Raw genomic sequence first — 26,081 nt, 5'->3', positions numbered from 1 at the left:
GGAAAGATATTGCAGCAGTTTATCTTAGTGGAACTAATTTTTGTGTTCTTAGTTATCTGGCCTAGATTATTCCATTTATATTACTGGAGCAAAGAAGGTGAACTTGCCTCTCTAATTAGAGATTGCTAAGAATTTAGCTTCTAGCCTTCAAAGCTTGCTTTTGTGTGTCTTGTGTAAGCTAAGTGTAAAATATTACTTCCCTCAATGTTTTTTTATTTCTTTTTATTTATTTTCTTGTGGTATGGGTTTGCACTTTTGTTTTGGGTATATATGCATGCTTTTGTTTATTTTTCAGAGAGCTTTTTGTGAAGCAAGGATCAAAAGGTACACCTCAATCTTTGGGATTGAATCTTATCAAAATACAGTGTCATAATGAAGCAGTCTATCAATATCATGTGACTTTCAGGTATTCACAGCTTTTTTCTCTGTATTCACTTCTTAGCATTAATGAAATAGTTTTCCTGGAAAAACTGAATATTTTTCTGTGTGTTTCATAATGAACTTCTGCCTACAATAATGCACAAACTCTGGTCTTTGCATTAAATTTAAGGTTAACGTTATTTATATTTAGCTATGTTACCATTTCAGATTTTATTATTTTTGTTTTACCATTTTATGCGCCTGTAAGGTGGATTTTCAACGTTTATTTATTTTTGGGACAGAGAGAGACAGAGCATGAATGGGGGAGGGGCAGAGAGAGAGGGAGACACAGAATCGGAAACAGGCTCCAGGCTCTGAGCCATCAGCCCAGAGCCTGACGCGGGGCTCGAACTCACGGACCGCGAGATCGTGACCTGGCTGAAGTCGGACGCTTAACCGACTGCGCCACCCAGGCGCCCCTAAGGTGGATTTTCTATGAAGTTAATGAAGCTTAAGTGCAGGGCCTTTTACTTGCATAGACCCCTTCCATAATCTTTTAACTTATTTTGTATCTATTATTTTGTATTCCTTGTCTTAAGGAGAGACCCTTCTCCTCCAGTGGCGTGAGACCCACATCTCACAAAACGCAGATCCTCCTTGCAATAAGTCTCCTACCATGATGGCTCTCCAGTGACAGTCTACGACAAAATCTGAGAGTGAGGGGTGCCTGGGTGGCTCAGTCACTTGAGTGTCCGACTTTGGCTCAGGTTATAATCTCACTGTTTGTGGGTTTAAGTCCCATATGGAGCTTGCTGCTGTCAGCGCAGAGCCCGCTTCAGATCCTCTGTCCCCTTTCTCTCTGCCCCTCCCCCACTTACACTCTCTCTCTCAAAAATGAATAGACATTTAAAAAAATCTAAGAGTGAGAAAATCAGAGAGAATAACTTTAATATTATGTCAGTAACTTCAGGGTTTCTCATTCTTAAAAATTAAGAATTCATTTTAGTTTGTGTTCTCTTTTAAAATCTCAGGAAACTTATTAGCTGGAGGTTATTGCTGGAATTGTGAAAATGAGTGTTTTGGAGTATTTTTGGGGAGAAAATAGGAAAATGGAAGACTGAATTTTTGAAGCACAGCTGCTAATTGGTGCAAGAGGAACACGTAGAGTGTAAGAGAGAAGAAAGGAACAGTTAGGAGGAAATACCCTGAAGATAGATTATAAAGACCAAAGGAAGGGCTCCTTTGAAATTTTTTTTTTTTAACGTTTATTTATTTTTGAGACAGAGACAGAACATGAATGGGGGAGGGTCAGAGAGAGGGAGACATAGAATCCGAAGCAGGCTCCAGGCTCCGAGCTGTCAGCACAGCACAGAGCCCGATGCACGGCTCGAACTCATGAGCTGTGAGATCGTGACCTGAGCCAAAGTCGGTAGCTCAACCTACTGAGCCACCCAGGCGCCCCTTAACATTTATTTCTTTTTGAGAGACAGAGAAAGAGCACAAGCAGCAGAAGGGCAGAGAGGGAGGGAGACACAGAATCTGAAGCAGGCTCCAGGCACCGAGCTGTCAGCACAGAGCCCAGTGCAGGTCTTGAACTCACGAACTGTGAGATCATGACCTGAGCCGAAGTTGGACGTTTAACTGACTGAGCCACCCAGGAGCCCCCAATTTTTTAATCTTTCATCATGTACTTGAACATACTTCACCCTTTTAAGCCTTAGATTTGTTTAAATTTTGCAGTTAGAGAAGAGATGGTGTGTTACTGAGATGAAATGGGACAGTCATTGTACCAAAGTAGCTACTGGAGCTTTTCAAAGCTGTAAGATTTGTGACAATGAATCAATAAAGTGTAGAAATTGCCACAAGTGGAAAAAAAGTAAAATTTTTTTATTATTTATTATTTATTTTTGTTAATTTTGGAGTGCAAGTTGGGGAGAGGGGCAGAAAGAGAGAGAGAATCCCAGCCAGGTTTCACGCTCAGTGCGGAGCCAGACTTGGGGCTGGCTCCCATGACCCCAGGTTCATGACCTGAGCGGAAATCATGAGTCACATGCTCAACTGACTGAGCCACCCATGCACCCCATAAAATCATGTTTTTAAAAAGTTGTTTTTAAAGTGTGTATCTCTGCAGGTTCTAGAGCAGGGATTGGCAAACTATGACTGGCCTGCGGGGCAGATCTGGCCCACCATCTATTTTATAATAAAGTTTTACTGGAACATAACCAGGCTCATTGGTGTACATACCATTTGTGGTGTTTAGGTACTTGTTGGTCAAGTTGAGTAGCTATACCAGAGACCATGTGGCCTATAAAACCTAAAATATTTGCTATCAGGTCCTTTAATGAAAAAGTTTTCTGTCTGTCTTTTCTAAAATTTGGAAGAACATATGCTGACATGCTAAGGCAGTTGTCTTTGGGTAGTGGGGTTTTTTTCTGTGGGCAGGTATTCTTGGGTTGAAGTTCCTTTTGTAGTCAGGTAAACTGTATTTGAATTTTTCATACGACCACTAGATGGAGCAGTAGTTACAACTGACTGGTTCTTAACAAACCTATTTAGTAAAGGTTGCCATTTGAGCAAATTGAAGTAAAATCCTTTTTGTTTTCTAGCCCCAATGTGGAGTGCAAAAGCATGAGGTTTGGCATGCTGAAGGACCATCAAGCTGTCACCGGCAACGTTACTGCTTTTGATGGATCCATTCTCTATCTGCCTATTAAACTTCAGAAACAAGTGAGACCAAATAGGAAATGTATTTTGGAATGAAACCTAAGAGAGTTCTGGTGTTTTGAGTGGTAGGAAGTCATAGACATCCTGACGTTTGAGTTGTTCTTTCCTATTCTTAGAGGGAAGACAGACTTCTCCATAACAGCGAAATGTCAAACTAAGCCACTTTTTCATCTGAGTTCTCCAAGAAGTCCCTTCTTAAATAAGAGGAGTGGTTTGAAGCCTGTGAACTCAGTGATAGGAAATGGTTTAAGATTTCAGATGGAAAGGGATCTATTGCTAGTCAGTTCTCCATTACATTTCTCTTACCAAATCTTTTCTTAAATCCTTGTTGTCATGCTATGATTTTGTTCAGTGTGGACAGCAAGGTGAGGGGAAAGTGGAAAATATAGTTAAGATATTTTAGTGTTTTCTAGAACACATTTGATGAGATTAGGGCTTGGTAGTTTTGTCTTTTTTTTTTTTTTTTTTTTTTTACTTGCATATATTTATTTGTTAGGTCCTTGAGTTAAAAAGTCAAAGGAAAACTGATGATGCAGAGATCAGCATTAAGATTCAATTGACAAAGATCCTGGAGCCCTGTTCTGACTTGTGCATTCCCTTCTACAATGTTGTTTTCCGTCGGTGAGAAAACAGCTTATTTTCTTTAATCACAGTCTTGTGTTTGTAACAGTGCTCTTCAAGAAGCTTGGATGGTATTATATACCACAGTTCCTATAGAGATGAGTTTGGAAACATTTAATAAATAAATGGATGGTATTGAGGCTAACTTATTCAAAAATTATGTCAAGTGATTATCCAGATTTGGGTATAATGAAGGTCAGTAGCAGGATGGGTTCCTTGGAATCATTCAGGAACTTTAAAAGTAGATGTTTATATTGCGTAATTTAATGGTGTTACTGACAGGGCTATTCAAAGTGGTAGTGCACAAAAATTTTTGCTGGAAGAATTTTTTCTAGGTCCCTTGAATTTTTGGATACAGACAGTTCATATGTTTTTAACTTTTTATAAGATCCAAATTTTCGTAAAACTTATTCCTGCACCACCTCTTTTTAAATGAAACACAGAACCTGATTTCTAACCAATAAGCTGAACTACCAGGACAAACATAACTTCCTATGCCAGAGTGATCTTTACAAACAGAAATTGACTCTCTTGCATTCTTTTTAGTTAATTGTGAAAAATAATGTAAATGGAACTTGGGAAATCAACTCAGTTTTTGGTTACCTAGTAACTAAGACAAGCTGTTGTCAGTTGTATGTACTCCAGGATAAATGCTTTGATAATTTTTCTTTTTCGTTTGGCAAGGGTGTTCTCAGCATAAAAGCTATATTGTGCAAAGGACACCAACATTTTTGGCATTTCAGGCTTTAAAAGGAAAATATAACTAAGAGTAATAGAGCTTAATTTTTTTTCATTCTTCTCTAGAAGACCCATTTTTGCTCTTTATTTCAGGGTAATGAAACTTCTAGATATGAAGCTTGTAGGGAGAAACTTTTATGACCCTACAAGTGCTATGGTTCTACAGCAGCACAGGTCAGTGGTGTTTTTCTCTTCCTTACTTTTGAATGTTCTGGAAAGAAATTTTTCATTGTGATTACCATATTTAGTACAGAAATCTCAACAGTATTTTATGATTGTGAATACAATTTATCAGTTAAATCTATTCCACAATTTAGTTTTTTTAGTAAGTTCACAATGATGTTGATTTAATTTGATTTGTGGTGCCTTTTCCATTGTTATTAGGGAGGCGGGTGGTATTTACTCACTTGTTTCAAATGGGGCAGGGAAGTATCTGTGGCCCTTTTAGAACCCTAAGATAAAACTCACCTGTCTCTTCAGGTTGCAGATCTGGCCAGGCTATGCAGCTAGTATCCGAAGAACAGATGGAGGTCTTTTTCTGCTAGCTGATGTCTCCCATAAGGTCATTCGGAATGATTCAGTGCTGGATGTCATGTGAGTGAATGGTGGGATCAACTTTTAACAAGCTAACAATTTTCTGAAAAGTTTAATAATAGCTGGTAATAAATACAGATTGGCCATTGTTCTCTTTGGGTTTTAAATTGTAGAACTGATTAAGGGTACTGAATATATGTGCTCTATTGATGAGTCTTGCTGAGGTAGGTATTACTTGCTGTACTTTGAGGAGGAATTGTATTTAATGCTCTGGTTAAGAAGGCTTGGTTTAAAACATTCACACCCTGAGGTACCTGGGTGGCTCAGTCGGTTAAGCGTTAAGCATGTGACTTTGGCTCAGGTCGTGATCTCATGGCTCACGAGTTCAAGCTCTGCTTCCAGCTCTGTGCTGAAAGCTCAGAGCCTGGAGCCTGCTTTGTATTTTGTATCGCTCGCTCTCTCTGCCCATCCCCACTCGTGTGTGCATGCATGCTCTCTTTCTCTCCCTCTCTCTCAAAAATAAATAAACGTTAAGAAAAAGTTAAAAAAAAAAAACACACTGACACCCTGGATTTTGTTTAAATGTGCTACTATAGTGAATCATTTACTATAGTAAATATAGATGTGTCCAATTTGTAATGGCTTCACGAAATCTCATCTTACAGATTAAATCTGCGTTCATCGCGGAGTCTTTAAGGCTATGTACTTAGAAGTGGAATCACTTAATGAAAGGGCTGAACATTATAGAAACTTGATAAATATTTCTATAATAAAAATACTTAAATGTACGTTGACAAATTACCCTCTAGAAGACGTTAGTTCATTTTTTTCACCATCTGTGTACAACTACTGGGTGTTATCAGGCTTATAAATCTTTGCTTATCTGATAAATTGATTGATTCATTCAATATGCATTTGAGCTCCAATTACATACCAGAGCCTTGAGATATACCAGTTAACATAACAAAGATCCCTCTTCTCATGGAGTTTACATTGTAGTCAGGTAAGTGAATTGTATAGCGTACTGGAAGTGTTGAGAGCTTTGGAAGGAAGAAAAAGAACACAGGGTAGGAGAGATGGGAGTACCAGGGGTGGGATGGGGTAGGTTGGAGAGCTGTAATTTTAAAATTTTTTTTTTTCAACGTTTATTTATTTTTGGGACAGAGAGAGACAGAGCATGAACGGGGGAGGGGCAGAGAGAGAGGGAGACACAGAATCGGAAACAGGCTCCAGGCTCTGAGCCATCAGCCCAGAGCCTGACGCGGGGCTCGAACTCACGGACCGCGAGATCGTGACCTGGCTGAAGTCGGACGCTTAACCGACTGCGCCACCCAGGCGCCCCGAGCTGTAATTTTAAATAGAGTGGTCAAGTTTGTTTGTGCCAATACTTGCAGGAGATGAGGGATTTAGCCAGGTGAATATATGGTTGAAAGGACTTGTTGTCAGAGAGACAGCTAGGATAAAGGCCTTTAAAAGACAAATATGCCCCGCTCATTCAGGGAGTGGCAGGAAACCCAGGGTGGCTAGAGCAGAGCAAGTAAAAGAGTGGTGGGAGGAAGGGGAAGATGGAGGAAATGACAGTATAGGAAGGCTACTGTAAGGATTTTATCTTTTAATTTGAGTGAAGTGCAGGACTTGTGGCTGGAGTGACATGATGTGGCTTGAGTTGTAAAATGATCCCTCCCATTGCTGCGCGGAGGAGAGACTTTTAAAAGGGTAGGGATAGAAGTGGGGTGACCAATCAGGAGTCTCAGTGGCAACATGAAGATGGCAGCAGTGGAGGTGGTGAGAAGTGGTTGACTCCTGGTTTCATGTGTGTGTGTTAAAACTTAAGTTTATTTATTTTTGAGAGCAAGAGTGTGAGTGGGGGAGAGGCGGGGAGGGGGAGGGAGGGGGGAGAGAGAGAGACAGAGAGAGAGAGAGGGAGGGAGAGAATTCCAAACAGACTCCACACTGCCAGTGGAGAGCCCGATGCAGGGCTTGAACCCATGAACTGGGAGATCATGACTGGAGCCAAAGTCAGAAGCTTAACCAACTGAGCCACCCAGGTGCACCCTGGATATATTTTGAAAGTAGTGCTCAGTCAGTTTCTTTTCTACTCTTTCACCATTAAGTATGTTATCTGTGAGGTATTTTTTCCCCTTCAGTGTTCATTTATTCTGAGAGAGGGAGGGAGAGAGTGAGCAGGGGAGAGGCAGAGAGAGAGAGGGAGACACAGAATCCAAAGCAGGCTCCAGGCTCCGAGCTGATGCGGGGCTCGAACCCGTAAACTGTGAGATCATGACCTGAGCCGAAGTTGGACTCTTAACCGACTGAGCCACCCAGACACCCCTCTGTGAGCTTTTTTAGAAACCCTTTTTCAGATTGAGGAAGTTCCATTTTATTCCTAGTTTATGAAGTGTTTTTATCATGAAAGGCTCTTGGGCTTTGTCAATTGCTTTTTCTATTGAGATGATCATTTAAAAAAAATTTTTTTTTAATGTTTATTTATTTTTGACACAGAGAGAGAGACAGAGCATGAGCAGGGGAAGGGACAGAGAGAGAGGGAGACACAGAATCAGAAGCAGGCTCCAGGCTCTGTGCTGTCAGCACAGAGCCCGATGCGGGGCTCGAACTCACCGCAAGATCATAACCTGAGCCAAAGTCAGATGCTTAACCGACTGAGCCACCCAGGCATCCCGAGATGATCGTTTTTTAAAAAACATCCTGCTTTTAGGGCGCCTGGGTGGCTCAGTCGGTTAAATGTCCAACTCTAGATTTCGGCTTAGGTCATGACCTCACAGTTCGTGGGTTCAAGTCCACGTCAGGCTCTGTGTTGACAGTGCAGAACCTGCTTAGACTTCTCTCTCTCTCTCTCTCTCTCTCTCTCTTTCTCTCTCTCCCCCTCCCCCTCCTTCCTTTCCCCTTTCTCTGCCTCTCCCCTGCTTGCTCTCTTGCTCAGAATAAATAAATTTTATTTAAAAAATCCTTTTTTAATTGATCTTTGGATATTAAATCAACCTTGCATTCATGGGATACATCTTACTTGCTCATGGTGTATGATTTTTTCTATATGTTGCTAGATTTGGTTTGCTTGTATTTCGTTGAGGATTTTTGTCTGTATTCCTAAACAATATCTGTATGTTTCTTGTGAGGCCTTTGTCTGATTTTGATATCTTGGTAATACCGGCCTTATAGGAAGAGTTGGGAAGTATTCCCTTCCTCTGTTTTTTGAAAGAGTTTGTGAAGGATTAGAATTCATTTTCTTTTGAATGCTTGGTAGAAAGTCAACAGAGAAGCCATCTGGGCTTTGGTTTTTCTTTGTGTGCAGTTTTTAAATTACTAATTCAATTTCTGTACATGTTAGATATTTATCAGATTTTCTGTTTATTTTTGGGTCAGTTTTGGTAATTTGTGTCTTTCTAGGAGTTTGTTCATTTTATTTAGGTGACCTAATTTGTTAGCATATTGCTGTTCAAAGTGTTCCCTTACAATTCTTTTTATTTCTATGAGCCAGTTGTGATGTCCCCTCTTGAATTCCAGGTTTTAGAAATCCAAGTCTCCTTTTTTCACAGGTAGTCTACCTAAAAGTTTGTCAGTGTTGTTGACCTTTTCAGAAAACCAGTATTTGGTTTTGTTGATTTTCTTTATTTTCTGTTCTTTATTTCATTAATTCCCACTCTTACTTCCTTCCTTTTGCATACTTAAGGTGTAGTTTGCTTTTCTCGTTCCAGTGTCTTGAGGTGGAAGGTTAGTGTATTTGGGATATTTTTTGTTTTTAATATAGGCTTTTACAGCTATAAATTTCCCTCTAAGTAATGCTTTAGCTGTATCCCGTACATTTTGGTATGTTGTGTCTTCATTTATATCTAGTTCAAAATATTTTCTAATTTCCTTTATGATTTCTTGTTTGATCCATTGATTATTTAGGGGAGTGTGTTGTTTAATTTCCATATATATGTGAGTTTTCTGAATTTCTTCTGTTTTTGACTTCTAATTTCATTCTATTGTGGCCAGACAACAGAATTGTATTTCTATCCTTTTATATTTATTGAAGTTTGTTCTATGATCTAGCATATGGTATACATTGGAGAATGTTCTGTGTGCGCTTTCGACATTGTAATTTTAACTCAAAAATTTTTTTACATTTATCAAGGAAAGTGCCAGAATCAGAACAACTATAGTATACCTTTATATTGGAAGGAGAAATTCTTCCAGGCAGAGTTTGAGACCTTTGACATAGGCAAACTTAATGACAAACAAGAAAGAGAAGCACTAAAGTTGTCTAAGGATGTGTGTTTGTGAACCGTATTTCAGGTTCCAAGCACAGATAGAAAGGGCCATGAGATCAGTGATCCAACTATCATTGACCCTGGAATTTGAACTAAATAAACACAGTGAGCTTCTTTCACAAATTGCCAAGACAAGAAGTGCCTTCCTAACTAACGTGTGACCACTTGCTTTTTTACAAATTGGTTGCTGGATTAATGGACCTTCAAGTATGATGTCTCTGAAGTGGATTAGCTTAGTTTGGAGGCTTTATCTGGTTTATGCCTCCATGCATTCTCTATAGAACACCCTCATACATTTAACAGAGACAAGGAAATCTAGGGCAAAACAAAAACATATGAAAGAAGACTTTATGCATCTAGACAAATAACAGCAAAAGCAAAGTAAGCAAATGGAGAATAATCAAGTTAATGGCAAAAATAATTTTCAAAACAAAGACTTGGGTCCAAACAATGACTTTTTTTTTCTTTTTTAATTTGCATCCAAGTTAGTTAGCATATAGTGCAATAATGATTTCAGGAGTAGAATCCAGTGATTCATCTCCTACGTAAAATACTCATTGCTCATCCCAGCAAGTGTCCTCCTTAATACCCCTTGTCCATTTAGCCCATCTCCCCCCCATCCTCCCCCCAACAACCCTCAGTTTGTTCTCTGTATTTAAGAGTCTCTTATGTTTTGTCCCCTTCTGTGTTTTTTTTTAAATATTTATTTTTGAGAGACAGAATACGAGCCGGGGAGGGGCAGAGAGAGAGGGAGAGACAGAATCCAAAGCAGGCTCCAGGTTCTGAGCTGTGTGTCAGCACAGAGCCTGACGCGGGGCTCCAGCACACAGATTGCAAGATCATTACCTGACCTGAAGTCCGACGCTTAACCAACTGAGCCACCCAGGCACCCCCCTTCCTATTTTTATATTATTTTTGCTTCCTTTCCTTTATGTTCATTATTTTAAATTCCACATGAGTTAAGTCATATGATATTTGTCTTTCTCTGACTAATTTCGCTTAGCATAATACACTCCAGTTCCCTCCACATTATTGGCAAATGGCAAGACTTCATTCTTTTTGATTGCTGAATAGTACTCCATTGTGTGTATGTGCGTGTGTGTGTGTGTGTGTGTGTGTGTATCACAATCTTTTTTACCCATTCATTAGTTGATAGACAGTTGGGCTTTTTCCATACTTTGACTATTGTCAATAGCGCTGCTATAAACAGTGTATGTGCCCCTTCAAAACAGCACACTTGTATCCTTTGGAGAAATACCTAGTAGTGCAATTGCTGGTCATAGGGTAGTTCTATTTTTAATCTTTTGAGGAACCTCCATACTGTTTTCCAGAGTGGCTGTAACAGTTTGCATTCCCACTAGAGTGCAAAAGGGTTCCTCTTTCTCCACATCTTTGCCAACATCTGTTGTCGCCCGAGTTGTTAATTTTAGCCATTCTGACTGGTGTGAGGTGGTATCTCATTGTGGTTTTGATTTGCATTTCCCTGATGATGAGTGATGTTGAGCATTTTTTCATGTGTCAGTTGGCCATCTGGATGTCTTCTTTGGAAAAGTGTCTTTCATGTCTTTTGCCCATTTCTTCACAGGATTACTTGTTTTTTGGGTGTTGAGTTTGATAAATTCTTTTTAGAGGATACTAACCTTTTATCATATATGTCATTTGCAAATATCTTCTCCCATTCCATCAGTTGCCTTTTAGTTTTGCTGATTGTTTCCTTTGCAGTGCGAAAGCTTTTTATTTTGATGCAGTCCCAGTAGTTCATTTTTGCTTTTGTTTCCCTTGCCTCCAGAGACATGTTGAGTAAGGAGTTGCTGTGGCCTAGGTCAAAGAGGTTTTGTCTGCTTTCTTCTCTAGGATTTTGATGGCTTCCTGTCTTATAGTTAGGTCTTTCCTACATTTTGAGTTTTGTGTGTGTGTATGGTGCAAGAAAGTGGTCGAGGTTCATTCTTTTGCATGTCGCTACCCAGTTTTCCCAGCACAATTTGCTGAAGAGGCTGTCTTTATTCCAGTGGATATTCTTTCTTGCTTTGTCAAGGATTAGTTGGCCATATATTTGTCGGTCCATTTCTGGGTTCTTTATTCTTTTCCATTGGTTTACGTGTCTGTTTTTGTACCAGTACCATACTATCTTGATGATTATAACTTTGTAATATAGGTTAAAGTCTGGAATTGTGGTGCCTCCAGGCTTGATTTTCTTTTTAGGATTATTTTGGCTATTCAGGGGCTTTTCTGATTCCATACAAATTTTAGGATTGTTTGTTCTAGTTCTGTGAAGAATGCTGGCATTATTTTGATAGGGATTGCCAAACAATGACTTCTAACCTGAAAGGTCATTAGGCAACCAAAGCCTAATGAAACTAGTCAGAGCTCAGCTTGTTGTTGGGATTGACTCACTGCAGCAGATCTGGTGGACAAATAGAGTTAAGCACAAAAGGCCCAGTGAGTGCATCTGTTGGTCTGAAACTCCTGGAGTGTTGCTGAGGAAGAGCTTCCATAGTTACCTTGGTGAAACCTTCAGAATTGCCAAAGAATGATGAGACTTCTGTTTTATCTGAAATAAAGAAAAGGCTGAGTTCCTGCTTATTGAAGTAAAAAGAGACTGCTGACCTTACATAGAGTATTGGAGAGGTATGGAGTTCAGGACGGCAGTCTTGCAGAGGGGCAAGCAGTAGAAAGTGGTTGCTCAGGCAGTCTATTGTTGATTGATTAGTACTCTGTGGGATGCTTATTGGATTAAGGCGTTCCTCAGTGTATAGAAACAAGGGGTTGACATTGGTTAGATAGCTTGCAAGAGGTGACTTGATACAGATGTATTAAAACTGGATCTTATGGGGGTGCCTGGGTAGCTCAGTCGGTGGAGCATCTGTCTGACTTAAGCTCAGGTCGTGATCTCACGGTTCATGTTCGTGCTGATAGTGCAGAGCCTGCTTGGGATTCTCTCTCTCTCTGCCCCTCCCCTACTTACCCCCCCCCCCTCAAAAATAAATAAACATTTAAAAAAGTGTTTTTAGGGACACCTGGGTGACTCAATATGTTAAGCATCCGACTTCTGCTCAGGTCACGATCTCAGGGTTCTTGAGTTCAACCCCCACGTCAGGCTCTGCTTTGACAGTGCGGAGCCTGCTTGGGATTTTCTTTTTCTCCCTCTCTCTCTCCCCCTCTGCCTCTCTCTCTCTCTCTCTCTCTCTCTCTCTCTCTCTCCCAAAAAAAACTTAAAAAAATTTTTTTTAAACTGGATTTTATGGCTACTGGTTACTGTGACTACAAAATTATCTTTTCCAAAGTTTGTGATGATTTCTTTTTTAATTTTCAGGAGGATGTGAATGTTTGTTATCATCTACTTTTATTACTTAATTTCTTACACATTAACATTAACTTAATAAGAATTTATTTTGTAAATGATTAGCAAGTGTTCTTATCCATTTTTTAAGGATCTATTTCCCCTCACTAACTTGAAATGCCACTAGTGATCACTGGACACTCAATCCTAATGTATATTCCAGTCTCATTTGGGTCTTACTCTATTCTGTTTTTTCTTTTTTCAGATTTAGTAGGGCACAGTGGACACAATCAACCTTATACATTTAAAGTATACAATTTGATGAGTTTTACTATACTTACATACCTATGAAACATCGCAGTGAAGATCATGAACATACCCATTTCCCACTCAAAATTTACTCATGTCTGTTTCAGACCTCTCTCTACCCACCATGGGCAGCAAGCACTGATCTGGTTTCTGCCACTAGAGATCAGTTTGCATTTTCTAGAATTTTCTAGAAATTGTAAGTAGAATTATATGGCATAGACTCATTTTTTGTTTTTTTGTTATTTGGTCTGCTTTCTTTTCAGCATGATTTTTTTTTTAATTTTTTATTTTAATCTCAGTAGAGAACTCAGAGTAAAATAGTACAGTTAAAAATCATTGATTTTTATCTACTTTTCAATGTTGAATATTGGAGTAACAAGATATAGGTCTATATTCTTTATCTCCTGCCTTCCTCAGTCCATTTTTAGCTTTTTCTTGATTGGGCCTCCCTCTTCCACATCTTCCACCTACCTTTTCTAATGCAAAAGACAATGATTAGGGGAATGGGCTTTGGTGAGAGAATATTAAAAACTGTCATGGAAGATTTTGAAAATAAATTATAGCTTAAAAAGTGTTTGAATATAGATTGTATACTAGTGGTTACTTTTGACTTCCACAGCTACATATATATAGCAAACTGTGTTTGTAGCCATCTCTCCTCTGTATTTAACCTAGCAGACAGAATAAGGCGCCACACACACACACACACACACTCTGCATCCGGCATGTATCAAGCACTAATGGCAATGATGGAGATAATATTTGCAAGCACTTAACACAGTTCTATTATCTGTGCTAGGCACTGTTCTCAACGCTTCATTTATATAAAGTCATTGTGTTCTCTCAACAACACTATGAGTTAGGTTCTTTCACTGACCCACTTTCACATGAGGAAACCAAGGCACAAAGAGCAGTAACTCGCTCAAAAGTTTCATAGGCTAGTAAGTGTAAGATGCAAGATTTGAACCCAGGCATTTTGGCTCTGGGTCTGTCATCAATGTTGAACTGCTTCAGGTGTCTGATTTTCATCACTTACTATAGTCTTTCTTGGGGAGAGTTCTGCAGGACACTAATTATCCAGAGTGGTAATGAACTGAATGTTCATTCTGTGAGGTAAAAAGGAAAAAGGTGGGAGGAATCTGGTTAAATACATTGGAGGTAAATCAAGCTAAGTATGTTTCTTTAGTAGCCTGATATGCTAATGTATGCAGTGAATCTCTATGCAGGGCTTATAATATGCAGAATGGACTCAGCTTTTTTGATTGTACAACCTTTTCCACACTTCTCACAACTTCTCAAGGGACCAGTGTTTCTGAAGAATATACCCTGGGTGACACTGACCCACAGAACAAAGTCCAAGCTCCGATCTTTGACTTACAAGGACATTCACATCTGGTCCCTGCCTATCTTCAGCCTGTGCTTACCATCTTCTGTCCCTGTTCCACCTCCTTGTCCTCCCCATCCCCAGATCCCTGCTTGTCCCCTGCATACTGCTGCCTCTGCCTGGAGTGTCACTCATTCCTCTGCCCCCTGGCATTTCTGCTTGGCAGATTGCTTCTTCAAGTATCAGCTGCCTCTGTAAACTTTCCTGGACTCCCTGGGCATATTCACACATGCTTCCTGTGAGTTACCTGTGTTGGGCTTGTTCACCGCATTGTTTAGAGGTTACCTTGAGGGTACATTTGCCTATGGTGAGTCTGCTTATCTGCATCTTCAGCATCTTCACCAGTGCTGTATAATGATAGGTATTTGTAATCCTTTCCATTAGCTCAAAAGGGCAAATATAGTTGAAAGAATGTTTTGTTGTTCCACTGTAGACTATCCTAATAATGATGATACAGAATAATTATTTTGTTTGATTTGTTTGAATAAATACCCTTTTTGAAGGCAAACTATGAATTTTACTAATTTGTAGTTGCTGTTTTTGACTTTTACCTTTTCACTATTTTTTATTGATTTTGATTTTTTTGGTAATGTTAAAGAAAAGAGATGAGAGTCCTATCTCTTTAAAGAGACAACTGGAGCCTTCTGGTGCTATATAGCTGTGATCATATCCCTGAGGTACTTACTTGCATCCCCTATCCTTTTCATTGTGCTCTGCATGTACAAATATGATGAACAGTCTTTTGTCTCTTTCCAAAGGCATGCCATGTATCAGCAGAACAAAGAAAACTTCCAGGATGAGTGCACTAAGCTTCTGGTTGGCAATATTGTTATAACCCGATACAACAATCGTACCTATCGCATTGATGATGTGGATTGGAATAAGACACCAAAAGATAGCTTCACAATGTCTGATGGGAAGGAGATCACATTCTTGGAATACTACAGGTGGAAAGAAGAGACTGACTGGGCCTGTGCCTTTGGGAGGGTGTGGAATGTAATCTACCATTCTATTGCAGGATATTGAGTTCCATAGTAGCAAACAGCAGGACACTTTTAAAATAATTGGATTGGTAATACACCTAAGGTTGAATGAGTTTGTTTGTGGGATTTGATTTGAATATGCTACCCTTACAATTTCATTTCTTTAGTGCATTTGGAAGTTAGTTTATAAATTAAAGCCAGGGCTTTGAATTATATTTCTTTTGCTGGTTTAGAAGTCTGGTTGGAGAGATGAAATTCGAGTCATTAATCATTTGACTATCATTTTGCCTTTCCAGTTGCCCAAGCCTTCAACCTGATACAGTTTTAAGCAAATTTTTCCCTGGACTATTAGACAATTTCTCCTCCATTTAATTGCAGTGTTAACTTGAGCCTGCCTTTTCCAGCTATAAATACGCTATAATGAGTTTCTAGTGGATTCTTGACAAGGGTATTATGCAAATTGTGTGCCTCAGTGCTAGTTAAGAGAGTCAGACTGTGTTGCTGTTAAGAGTAGTGATGCTGCTTCTGAAATGTTTTCCTGCCTCTGCCCTATTCTAGCAAAAACTATGGGATCACAATTAAGGAAGAGGACCAGCCACTGCTGATCCACAGGCCCAGTGAGAGACAGAATAACCAAGGGATGGTGAGTGGGGAGTGTCAGATTTGTACTTCCAGCTTAAGTTCTTCATCTTCATCCATGGTGCTGGGGACCCTGGAGCAGAGTTACAATGTGGTTGGGGAATGCTGTGCATGGCTAGGACTTGCTTTTGAAGCCCCCGTAGTGAGGAGCTAAGTATCCATATGAACAAGTTAGGTTAAGGAAGAAAGAATTTGCTGCTAAAGATTAGAGCACTGCATCCATTAGGAAAGTTGTAGACATTTAACAAACAGGGCTAGGGGCCAGGGGAAAGTGCCTTGATACTGATTCCTCGGTCTTAGGTGAGAAAGCTGAAAATCAATGGGTTAGATGAGATGGAGGTATCACCTTAGCTTGTATGGAGGCCCAAGAGGGACAGATTGTTTTCTTCTAGTTTTTCCTTTCTTTTTTACCATATCAGTATTTTCCCCTTTACCAGGGTGCCTGGGTGGCTCAGTTGGTTAGGGTTCTGACTTTGGCTCATGTCATGATCTCATGGTTCATGGGTTCAAGCTTGGGTTCAAACATGGGGCTCTGTGCTGACAGCTTGGAGCCTGGAACCTGCTTCGGATTCTATGTCTCCCTCTCTCTCTGCCCTTCCCTTGGTTGTACTCTCTCTCTGTATCAAAAATAAACAAACATTAAAAAATATTTTTTTTTCCCTTTACCTAATACAACAGGCTCAAAGTATTGTGACTGAAGGGAAAAGGGTAAAATACTTGCAGTGTTTCATTGCCCTCTTTGGGGTTTTATGTTCCCTAGTGTGCCAGTTATGTCCCTGCAGGCCCAGCCATGAGCATGGCATGTCTGTCAGGTCACGGGAACAAGACAATCTTCTACTTCCTTATTTTTGCTTTCCGTTCTCTCTTCAAAGCTGCTGAAAGGCGAAATCCTGCTGCTGCCTGAGCTTTCATTCATGACTGGAATCCCTGAGAAGATGAAGAAGGACTTCAGAGCCATGAAGGTGAGAACTGCCCATGTTGAATGGAAGTCCTTTTTGATAGCAGCTTGAGCTAGACCTGGGCAGGCTTGTGGCATCACCTGGGTAGGTCTGTTCTTCCAGGCTCCAGTTCTCCTTTCTATAAAACATGATCCAATGTCCCTTCCCACACGCTATGAAAAAGCTGATCAGATTTCCCTTTTGAAGAGTGTTAGAACAATGGAATGATTGGATTATAAGGTAAAAGGAAACAAGTATCTCTGTTTTAACCCTAACCAATCAAATAGATGACTATAAGCTAGTCATATGATCATAAGAGGTTTTTTGAGAGCACTGAGTTTTTCTAGCATTGCTACAAGCCTTCAGTCTATTTGAAGGAGTGGAGGAGATAATGTAGCAAAAGGCAATCCACAAGTCAGAGGCTGACGTGAAAGGATAAAAGTTTATCTTGGGGCTTGGAGTGTCCAGGAGGTGTCAGGCTCAGCCCCTGTAGGAAATAGCTGAGAAGCAGAGACGTGCGCAGCAGCATGAATCCAGAGCCAGAGTGCTTTGCCTCCACTCTGTCTGCAACGCTTGGGACTTTCCACGCTTGAACTACTGTGCTGCCTCACTTTTTCAGCCCTTGTCTGTGTTACCCTTGGATCCATTCCTGTCTCCAATGCCACAGACTATTTTCAGTAACATCGTCAAGAGCCTGAAGTGAAGCTTAACATTCTTGTAAGAGATTTCTTTCATGTTTAGTTTTGTTCCTTCTCTGTTTCTTACATAGGTCAAGGCTCCTTCCTTACAAGGCTCAGTCACCTAATGATTTTATGATCACAGAGCTATCTGTGTAGCCACGTTGACTGGTGCTAATGACTGCCTCGCAGGGAACAACTGTACTGTTCTTTGGTCTCAGAAAAATAAAGAACTCACTTATGTGATAGTCTTCATATACACCTTCTAGATAGATATTCATTCAACAATAACATTTAGAAAGCACCTATTATCGTTGAAACATTGGACAAAAAGTGTCTTATGGTGACATTAAATATAGTGCTCTGTAGTATGACATGAAGATTAAGACTGGATGTGATTTTCCATTCTGTTATGTTTGACTCTGTGCTGGGTACAGAACGCTTTCCCCCATAATTTTCCAAAATATTAAATAGGTATAATCAAGCCCCCTTTGCTCCTGTTTCATAGACTTTCTTAGGAATTTTAAATTCAGAACCTGGCTTTGAGAAAGAGATAAGGTCATATGGGAGAAAGAAACAATAACATTTCAAATTCTTTTATGGTTAAAATTTTAACTGTAGACCTCATTCACATTCCTGACAGATGTTTATTAAAATCCTTGGAGGTATTTGAAAATTCTACAGATTTCAATGGGAAAGAGGTTTTCTTTTGGAAATGTTTTAGACACATTGGGGTTTAACTTCATGTTGGAGAAAGTAATACTTATAACATTATCTCTGTCTTAATTCTATTTAGGATTTAACCCAGCAGATCAACCTGAGCCCCAAACAGCACCATAATGCTTTGGAATGCTTGCTGCAGAGAATTTCGAAGAATGAGACAGCTAGCAATGAATTGGCACGCTGGGGACTCTGTCTCCAGAAGGATGTACATAAGGTGAACTGGAGGATGTAGTGGAGTAGGAACCAGCATTGACCAGCAATTTTAAGAGCTTAATGAATGAAACTGGCTGATAGCTCCCTACCTTATCTTTATTTTGGAGTTTTGCTTTATTATTATACTTTTTTTGGGTCCTAGTCATAATATATGAATTTCCTTATCTTAATTTGCTACTAGCTCTTACAGATTTTTCTTCTATATTTCCCAGGGCTCCGAGGTGTTAATTTTTAGTCAGGCAGATGGCACAAGGAATATTGACTTAAAATTTACCTCATTTTCAGGTTTCCAACCCAAATAATTCTTAAGGTTCTGTATGTCCTTTTCTTTTTTTTTTCTTCTCCAAGAAGTAACTTGTGATTCTTTGAATATACTATTGTCATGCTTTCTGTAGGCATAGAGAGTCTTAGTCTTACACAATCGAATTTTCTTACAGCCCTTTCTACCTGCGGTTTGCTGGAATCTGCTATGTTGTATTTTATGCAGCGTGATCCGTAGGGCAGAGGCAGCATGAGATGGTAGAGTCCTTGGCCTTCAGTATCTGCTTATTTGTCTTTGAATCTGAGGGCGCCTGGGTGGCTCAGTCGGTTGGGCATCCAACTGTGGCTTGGGTCAGGATCTCAGGGTTCGTGGGTTCAAGTCCCACGTCAGGCTCTGTGCTGACAGCTCAGAGCCTGGAGCCTGCTTTGGCTTCTGTGTCTCCCTCTCTCTCTGCAGCTCCCCCCTCTGTCTCTCTCTCTCTCTCTGTCAAAAATAAACATTAAAAAAAAACTTTATTTGGCTTTGAATCTCAGCTCTACCACTTGCCATCTTAATTACTTTGAACAAATTGCATAGCATATTGTAGTTTCTTTATCTGTAAAATGAGGATAATGATTGAATTATAAAAACTTAAATGGTACCATCTTTCGTATAATATGTGACATATAGCAGGTGCTCAGTAAACATTAGCCGTTATTATTTTTCACCTGCTTTCGAGATTATACCAAAATAATTAATTCTGTCTTTTCTGTAATTCTTTTGCATTTTTAATTGACTCCTTGTTAAAAATTTCTTTTTCTCGGGGTGCCTGGGTGGCTTAATCAGTTAAGCGTCCAACTTCAGCTCAGGTCATGATCTCACAGTTCGAGCCCCACATCGGGCTCTGTGCTAACAGCTTGGAGCCTGGATGGAGCCTGCTTCAGATTCTGTGTCTCCCTTTCTCTCTGCCCCTCCTCTGCTCACACTCTTCTCTCTCTTAAAAATAAAGAAATGTTAAAAAAATTTTTTTTAATTTCTTTTTCTCTGTTTTAATAAAAGTAATGGATAGTGAATAAGGAAAATTTGAAATTTTAGAAAATATAAAGAAATAAAAACATCAGTAATTTCGTCATCCAAAGATGATATCTCGGTGACTTATTTTAGATATTTATAAAAGATAACTTCAGGGGCACCTGGGTAGCTCAGTTTGTTAAGTGTCCAGCTCTTTATTTCGGCTCAGGTCATGGTCTCGAAGTTGTGGGATCAAGCCTTGTGTCGGGCTCTGTACTGAGCTGAGCGTGGATCCTACTTAAGCTTCTCTTTCTCTCCTTCTCTCTCTCTGCCCCTCCTCTGTTCACACATGTTCTCTCTCAAAAAAAAAATAAATAAATAAATAACATAACAAAATAACATAAAATATACTTTGGTGTATTTCCTTTCCCTACACATTTTTCTGTGAGAATAAATCTTTTTCTTACAAAGTTGTGATTATATTGTGTATGGTTTTATATCTTCTTTTTCATTTAATATTATATCCTGAACATGTTTTCATGTTATTAAGTGTCAATTTGAAGACATAGAAAACATAAACCAAAGAAGAAAAAAGTTCATCTTGCTGTATCAGGATAACTACTCTTAACATTTTGGTACATAACCTTCATTGGATTTGTGTGTGTGTATGTATGTGCATGCTTACATGCTTACGCACACTCACACATAGCATGTATTCATATCGTTTCCTTTTTTCCCCTCAGTTTTTCCATGTCATTTAATATTTTTCTGAATATTTTAATGGCTGCCAGATAGTTTATTAACAATTTCCTTTTCTTTTACATTCAAATTGAATTTAGTATTTTTCTGTTAGAAATAGTTATTCAGTGAAGAGCCTTGTAACTGAATCTTTTTACATGTTTATTTTCATAGTCAAATTTATGGAAGTGGAATTATTAGGTCAGGGGACACTTACGTTTTTAGTGCTTTTGTTGTATATTGCCAGTTGCCTTCTAGGCTCAAGTTTCAAGGTTTAAGGTTCAAGTTTTTACTTTCATATCATGAGTTTGATTCCTTACACTCCTGCTAATATGGGCATTGTTATTCTTTATGTTAGATTTTGATAATGGTAATTAAATCATTGAAATTTCTTTTGATTATAGATGAAATAAGATATATTTTTTTTAATTTTTTATGTTTTTTATTTTTGGGAGAGAGAGAGAGTGTGTAAGCAGGGGAGGGGTAGAGAGGGAGACACAGAATCTGAGGCTGGCTCTGTTCTGAGCTATCAGCACAGAGCCTGATGTGGGGCTTGAACTCACGAACTGTGAGACCATGACCTGAGCCGGAGTCAGATGCTTAACTGATCCACCCAGGCGCCCCTGTTACTACTTTTTTGTATTAAAATTTTTTTTTTTTAATTTTTTTTTTTTCAACGTTAATTTATTTTTGGGACAGAGAGAGACAGAGCATGAACGGGGGGAGGGGCAGAGAGAGAGGGAGACACAGAATCGGAAACAGGCTCCAGGCTCTGAGCCATCAGCCCAGAGCCTGATGCGGGGCTCGAACTCCCGGACCGCGAGATCGTGACCTGGCTGAAGTCGGACACTTAACCGACTGCGCCACCCAGGCGCCCCTGTATTAAAATTTTTTTAATGTTCATTTATTTTTGGGAGAGAGAGACAGAGTGCAAGCAGGGGAGAGACAGAGAGAGATGGAGAGACAGAATCCGAAGCAGGCTCCAGGCTCTGAGCCCAATGTAGGGCTCAAACCCACGGATTGTGAGATCCTGTGCCAAAGTCAGATGCTCAACCAATTGAGCCACTCAGGTGCCCCACCTCTGTTATTTTTTAATAAGCAAATGGTAGAGATCATAGAAAGTAAAAATCCTCTGTAATTACACATCCCCAGAGATAATCACCACTAAGTGTAGATGCATTCAATTTTTTTTTTTTTTTTTTTTAGTTTATTTTGAGAGCGCAAGCGGTGGGGGTGCAGGCAGAGAGAGGGAGAGAGAGAATCCTAAGTAGGCTCTGCACTGCCAGTACAGAGCCCAATGCAGGGCTTGAACCTATGAACCTTGAGATCATGACCTGAGCCAAAGTCAGATGCTTAACTGACTGAGCCACCTGAGCGCCCCAGACTCAATTTTTATGATGCATACATTACTATTTATTTTTTTGTAAAAACAGGATCATATTACCTGTTGTTACAAAGGGGCTGCAGACTGGTGCCGCCGGTCTGGAAAAGAGTATGGAGGTTCCTCAAAAAATTAAAAATAGAACTACCCTACTACTCAGCAATTGCACTACTAGGTATTTATCCAAGGGATACAGGTATGCTGTTTCAAAGGGACACATGCACCCCAATGTTTATAGCAGCACTATCAGCAACAGCCAAAGTATGGAAAGAGCCCAAATGTCCATCGATGGATGAATGGATAAAGAAGATGTGGTATATATATATGTGTATATATATATATATATGTATATATATATATACATATATACACACACACATTGTATACACAATGGTGTACATACACACACACACACACACACACACACAATGGAGTATTACTCGGCAATCAAAAAGAATGAAATCTTGCCATTTGCAGCTACGTGGATGGAACTAGAGGGTATTATGCTAAGCAAGGTTAGTCATAGACAAATACATGATTTCACTCATGTGAGGACTTTAAGACACAGAACAGATGAACATAAGGGAAGGGAAGCAAAAATAATATAAAAACAGGGAGGGGGACAAAACATAAGAGACTCTTAAATATAGAGAAAAAACAGAGGGTTGCTGGAGGGGTTTTGGGAGGAGGGATGGGCTAAATGGGTAAGGGAGTTAAGGAATCTACTCCTGAAATCATTGTTGCACCATGTGCTAACTAACTTGGATGTAGATTATAAAAAATAAATTATAGAAAAAAAGTGATTTCAATGTTGGCAAAATAATTCATTATGCTGTTATATCAACTAAATTATTTTCCTGTGTTTGGATATTTAGATCTGATTGACTTATTCCTAACTTTAATTTGTTCTTTCATTATATTTATGTCTTTTCCTGCCTGCTTTTCTTTTTAGAGTATTATAGTAGGTATAGTTTATGTTCAGCCTTATTGAGAAATTTTACTTTTCGGCACCTGGATGGCTCAGTTGGTTAAGCGTCTAGTTTTGGCTCAAGTCATGATCTCATAGTTTGTGAATTCAAGCCCCACATCAGGCTCTGCACTGACAGTGTGGAGCCTGCGTGGGATTCTGCCTCCCTTTCTTTCTGCCCTGCACATATGTGTGCGTGCTTGCTCGCTCGCTCTCTCAAAATAAACTTTAGAAGAATTCTTTTTAAAAAAAGAAATTTTACTTTTAATTTTCTACTTGCAATTTGTCCCTTAAAATATTTTTAAAGATTATATTCCTATTTATCTTGAAATTATAGTTGTTTTATATGCATTGTCTACTTCTAAAGAGATAATGCTTTCTAATCCTTGTTTTGGGAGACCATGTTGGAAACTTCAATAATTAAAAAGCCTTGCCTATAAAAATTTTACCTGTATTTGTCCAGGGTTTTATTGACCTGGACTCATTGCTAGCAGTTTCATTTTTGTGCCATTCTCAGGGGTTATAACAGGAACAGGTCTATACAGTGGAGTTGACAAGGCCCAAGAGAGAACAGCGTCAGTGTTTTTTCTTAAATTAGTGTTTGCAAATGACTCATGTCATGTGTCCTTTGTTTTCTGTTATAGATTGAAGGACGTGTTCTGCCAATGGAAAGAATTAACTTAAGAAATACTTCATTTATCACATCTCAGGAACTAAACTGGATTAAGGAAGTAACCAGAGACCTTTCCATCTTGACTGTAAGTGACTTTTAAGGTGGTGAAGAGAGGACCAGTATTACTAAAAATATGGAAATTAGAAAGCAGGAATGATTCAGTGTCTTCTTTTTGAGGGAGAGTACCAACTGAATTCCCATCCTGAATTATCTGCTAAACAGGGGTCCTTCAAATAGAGCAAATTGATGAGTTGTTAGAGGGAAGCACTTTGGTTGGCCATAGACTTAGGAAAAGGAAATAGATTGCTATGGTAATTCATGTAGTGCAAGCCTAATACCCAGTCTCCCATTTATTTTCCTTTATCTTCCTGGATTTTCCCTGGGAGTTCCTTGAAGATGTTTTTATCCATGAAAGAAGTAATTAAAACAGTCTCCCACCAAGAGAACTGAAGAACAAAATTGTGTATCAGTATTTTTAAATGTTTTTGGCTAATGTGGTCTTTTTGGCCATGCATAAAGTACATCTGTTTCTAAAACTTTTTATTGAAATATATTTAAAGGAAAAGTATACTTACAAGTGTACAGTGTTCCACTGTGGGAGTATGCCACAGTTTACTTATCACCCACAACTATGTTAGTTATAGAAATTAGATCAAAAAGGACTCAAGCAAGAGAGAATTAAAAGCAGTTTTTTCTCTAGACTAATATCTCCTGGGTGTGAGTTTGGAGTGTTTAAGTTGTGGGAAGTGCTAAAAATAGCTTGTGGTTATTCCTAGGTCCCCATGCATTTCTGGGCACTGTTTTACCCAAAGAGAGCAATGGATCAGGCCCGAGAACTGGTTAATATGTTGGAAAAGATAGCTGGCCCCATTGGTATGCGCCTGAGCCCACCAGCCTGGGTTGAACTAAAGGATGATCGAATTGAGACCTATGTCAGAACCATTCAATCCATGCTAGGAGTTGAGGTAATAAACTAATTTGAGTATATGAGTAGAATGCTTGTTTTAAAATACTTGCATACTTGATTTTAAATTCTCTTGCTTATCAGTCTGCTGTTTATGATGCCCAGAAATCTGTGTCTTACTCAGGTACACATGAAATACTATACCAAGTAGTCTTCATGCCCTTTGGTTAATTGATTCTCTCATCCTATGTTGGCAGTAGTCTCTCTCACTCTGGTGTTCTTTTTTCACGTAATTGACGGAGAGAATAGCTGACTTAACTTTAGTTCGTTATCTGTATAGAACATGTTGTGCTCAGAAAGCAACTTTTTGGGCCCAGTGCCATTTTGCACAATTCAGTACTGCACTGTCACGGTCTGGTCTGGCTTAAGATTTGAATTGCTCTGGCAATGAACTTGGCACCTGGGCCATCAGCTCGGTCCTGATAGCTGATTGTGAGCGCTGCAGCTGAGCAGGTCATAGCACTCATAACTCAGTAGTTCAAGCCTGCGGTTCTTACCTGTTTGCACACAAAACGGAGGAAGAAACTTAAGGAACAAAAGCAGAGCAAATGTTTTGGGAAGTAATTAGTCTTTGACTTGAAGAGTCCATTGTTGTGAGATCAGTACTGGAATTAGATTTTTCTGGGATCTCTCTGATCCCCAACTCTGGGTTATCACCCAGAGCAGCACCCTCATATTCTGTCTTTGTAATTTCCTTCTGGTTCCCCATGCTAGTTGTACTCTGCCATGGCTACCCCCTGAGCCTGATCATTGATAATTCTGCTGTGCTTTCAGAAGAATTGCCCAGTGTAGTGCATCAACTCCCCAATCTCATACTTGTTCATGTTCTCTTTAGAAGAGTGTACTTCCAACAGTTTTCATGCAGCATGGATAGAAGTTTCATTCATGTTTACCAAACTTAACTCATCTTGGTCTTACTGTTTCTTTGTCATCTTTAGGGCATGCTGTTTTATTATATTTTATTATTTTTTTTATTATTTACTCATTAATTTATTATTATTATTTATTTATTATCCCACACATGTCTGCAGGAGCCAGATGAGAAACACAAGTGTAGTGGGCTAGGAGGGGACTATAGTGAACTTAAGAGAGTAATCAACCCCATGACTGCAGATAAAAGCCCAGCATTATCAAATTAATTTTTGATTTATTTGTTTTTCAGTAGAAGCAAAAAATCTGGATTTGTATGTGTGTGCCCCTCCATATGTTTAAATGTTAATTAAAAAAAAAACATGTAACTCATTGCAGGGACTAAAAAGCTACATGTGTTTGATAGATCCAACCCATAGGCTCCCAGTGTGCAGCCTGTGTTCTACGTGACTTCAGAAGTTCTTTGATGTGATTGCTGGAACGTGTGTTCTCTGAGAAGTCTTAATCTAACACTAATCTTGATTTGGAATAATATATTATTGATTTACCATTAATAGCTGTTTCTGGCGTAAAGGATTGGCACTTTCATTTCCCTTCAGTGCTACTTTTCTTTATTTATGCTGAAAGATCCTCTGTTTCCAGTGTTGGATCTCTTAAATGGTGAGGGATCACAGATGTTTATATGAGATATGCTGCTGGCAATATCATTCTCTCTCCTAACCAGGAAGTTAGGAAAAGCCACTTACAGATTTGGCAGTAGCTTCATTTCTTTGTACTTGGCTCTGAATCTTTTCTTGTGGTATTGCATTCCATGTTTGCTCAGTTTTGTGGTATGAATGTAA

General features: G+C 39.3%; 1 protein-coding gene across 5 annotated transcripts in view; it reads left to right on the top strand.

The window, feature by feature from the left end:
- The window catches only part of PIWIL2 (piwi like RNA-mediated gene silencing 2), a 75,766-nt gene that overhangs the window by 5,459 nt on the left and 44,226 nt on the right, over positions 1-26,081 (top strand). For 4 of the 5 annotated variants that reach the window (XM_047857585.1, XM_047857582.1, XM_047857583.1 and 1 more), the window contains exons 6-16: positions 296-406; positions 2,967-3,087; positions 3,581-3,705; positions 4,537-4,617; positions 4,924-5,037; positions 14,980-15,168; positions 15,763-15,847; positions 16,716-16,805; positions 18,255-18,395; positions 23,377-23,490; positions 24,182-24,370. In XM_047857585.1, coding sequence (XP_047713541.1) covers positions 296-406; positions 2,967-3,087; positions 3,581-3,705; positions 4,537-4,617; positions 4,924-5,037; positions 14,980-15,168; positions 15,763-15,847; positions 16,716-16,805; positions 18,255-18,395; positions 23,377-23,490; positions 24,182-24,370 — 1,360 coding nt within the window. The remainder of the gene's footprint in view (positions 1-295; positions 407-2,966; positions 3,088-3,580; positions 3,706-4,536; positions 4,618-4,923; positions 5,038-14,979; positions 15,169-15,762; positions 15,848-16,715; positions 16,806-18,254; positions 18,396-23,376; positions 23,491-24,181; positions 24,371-26,081) is intronic. The other variant, XM_047857586.1, reaches the window with a different exon arrangement.

Source organism: Prionailurus viverrinus, chromosome B1 (assembly GCF_022837055.1).
Source record: "Prionailurus viverrinus isolate Anna chromosome B1, UM_Priviv_1.0, whole genome shotgun sequence".
NCBI classification, from domain to species: domain Eukaryota; kingdom Metazoa; phylum Chordata; class Mammalia; order Carnivora; family Felidae; genus Prionailurus; species Prionailurus viverrinus.
The sequence above is the reverse complement of the archived record's forward strand: the minus strand, read 5'-3'. Positions and strand labels throughout refer to the sequence as shown.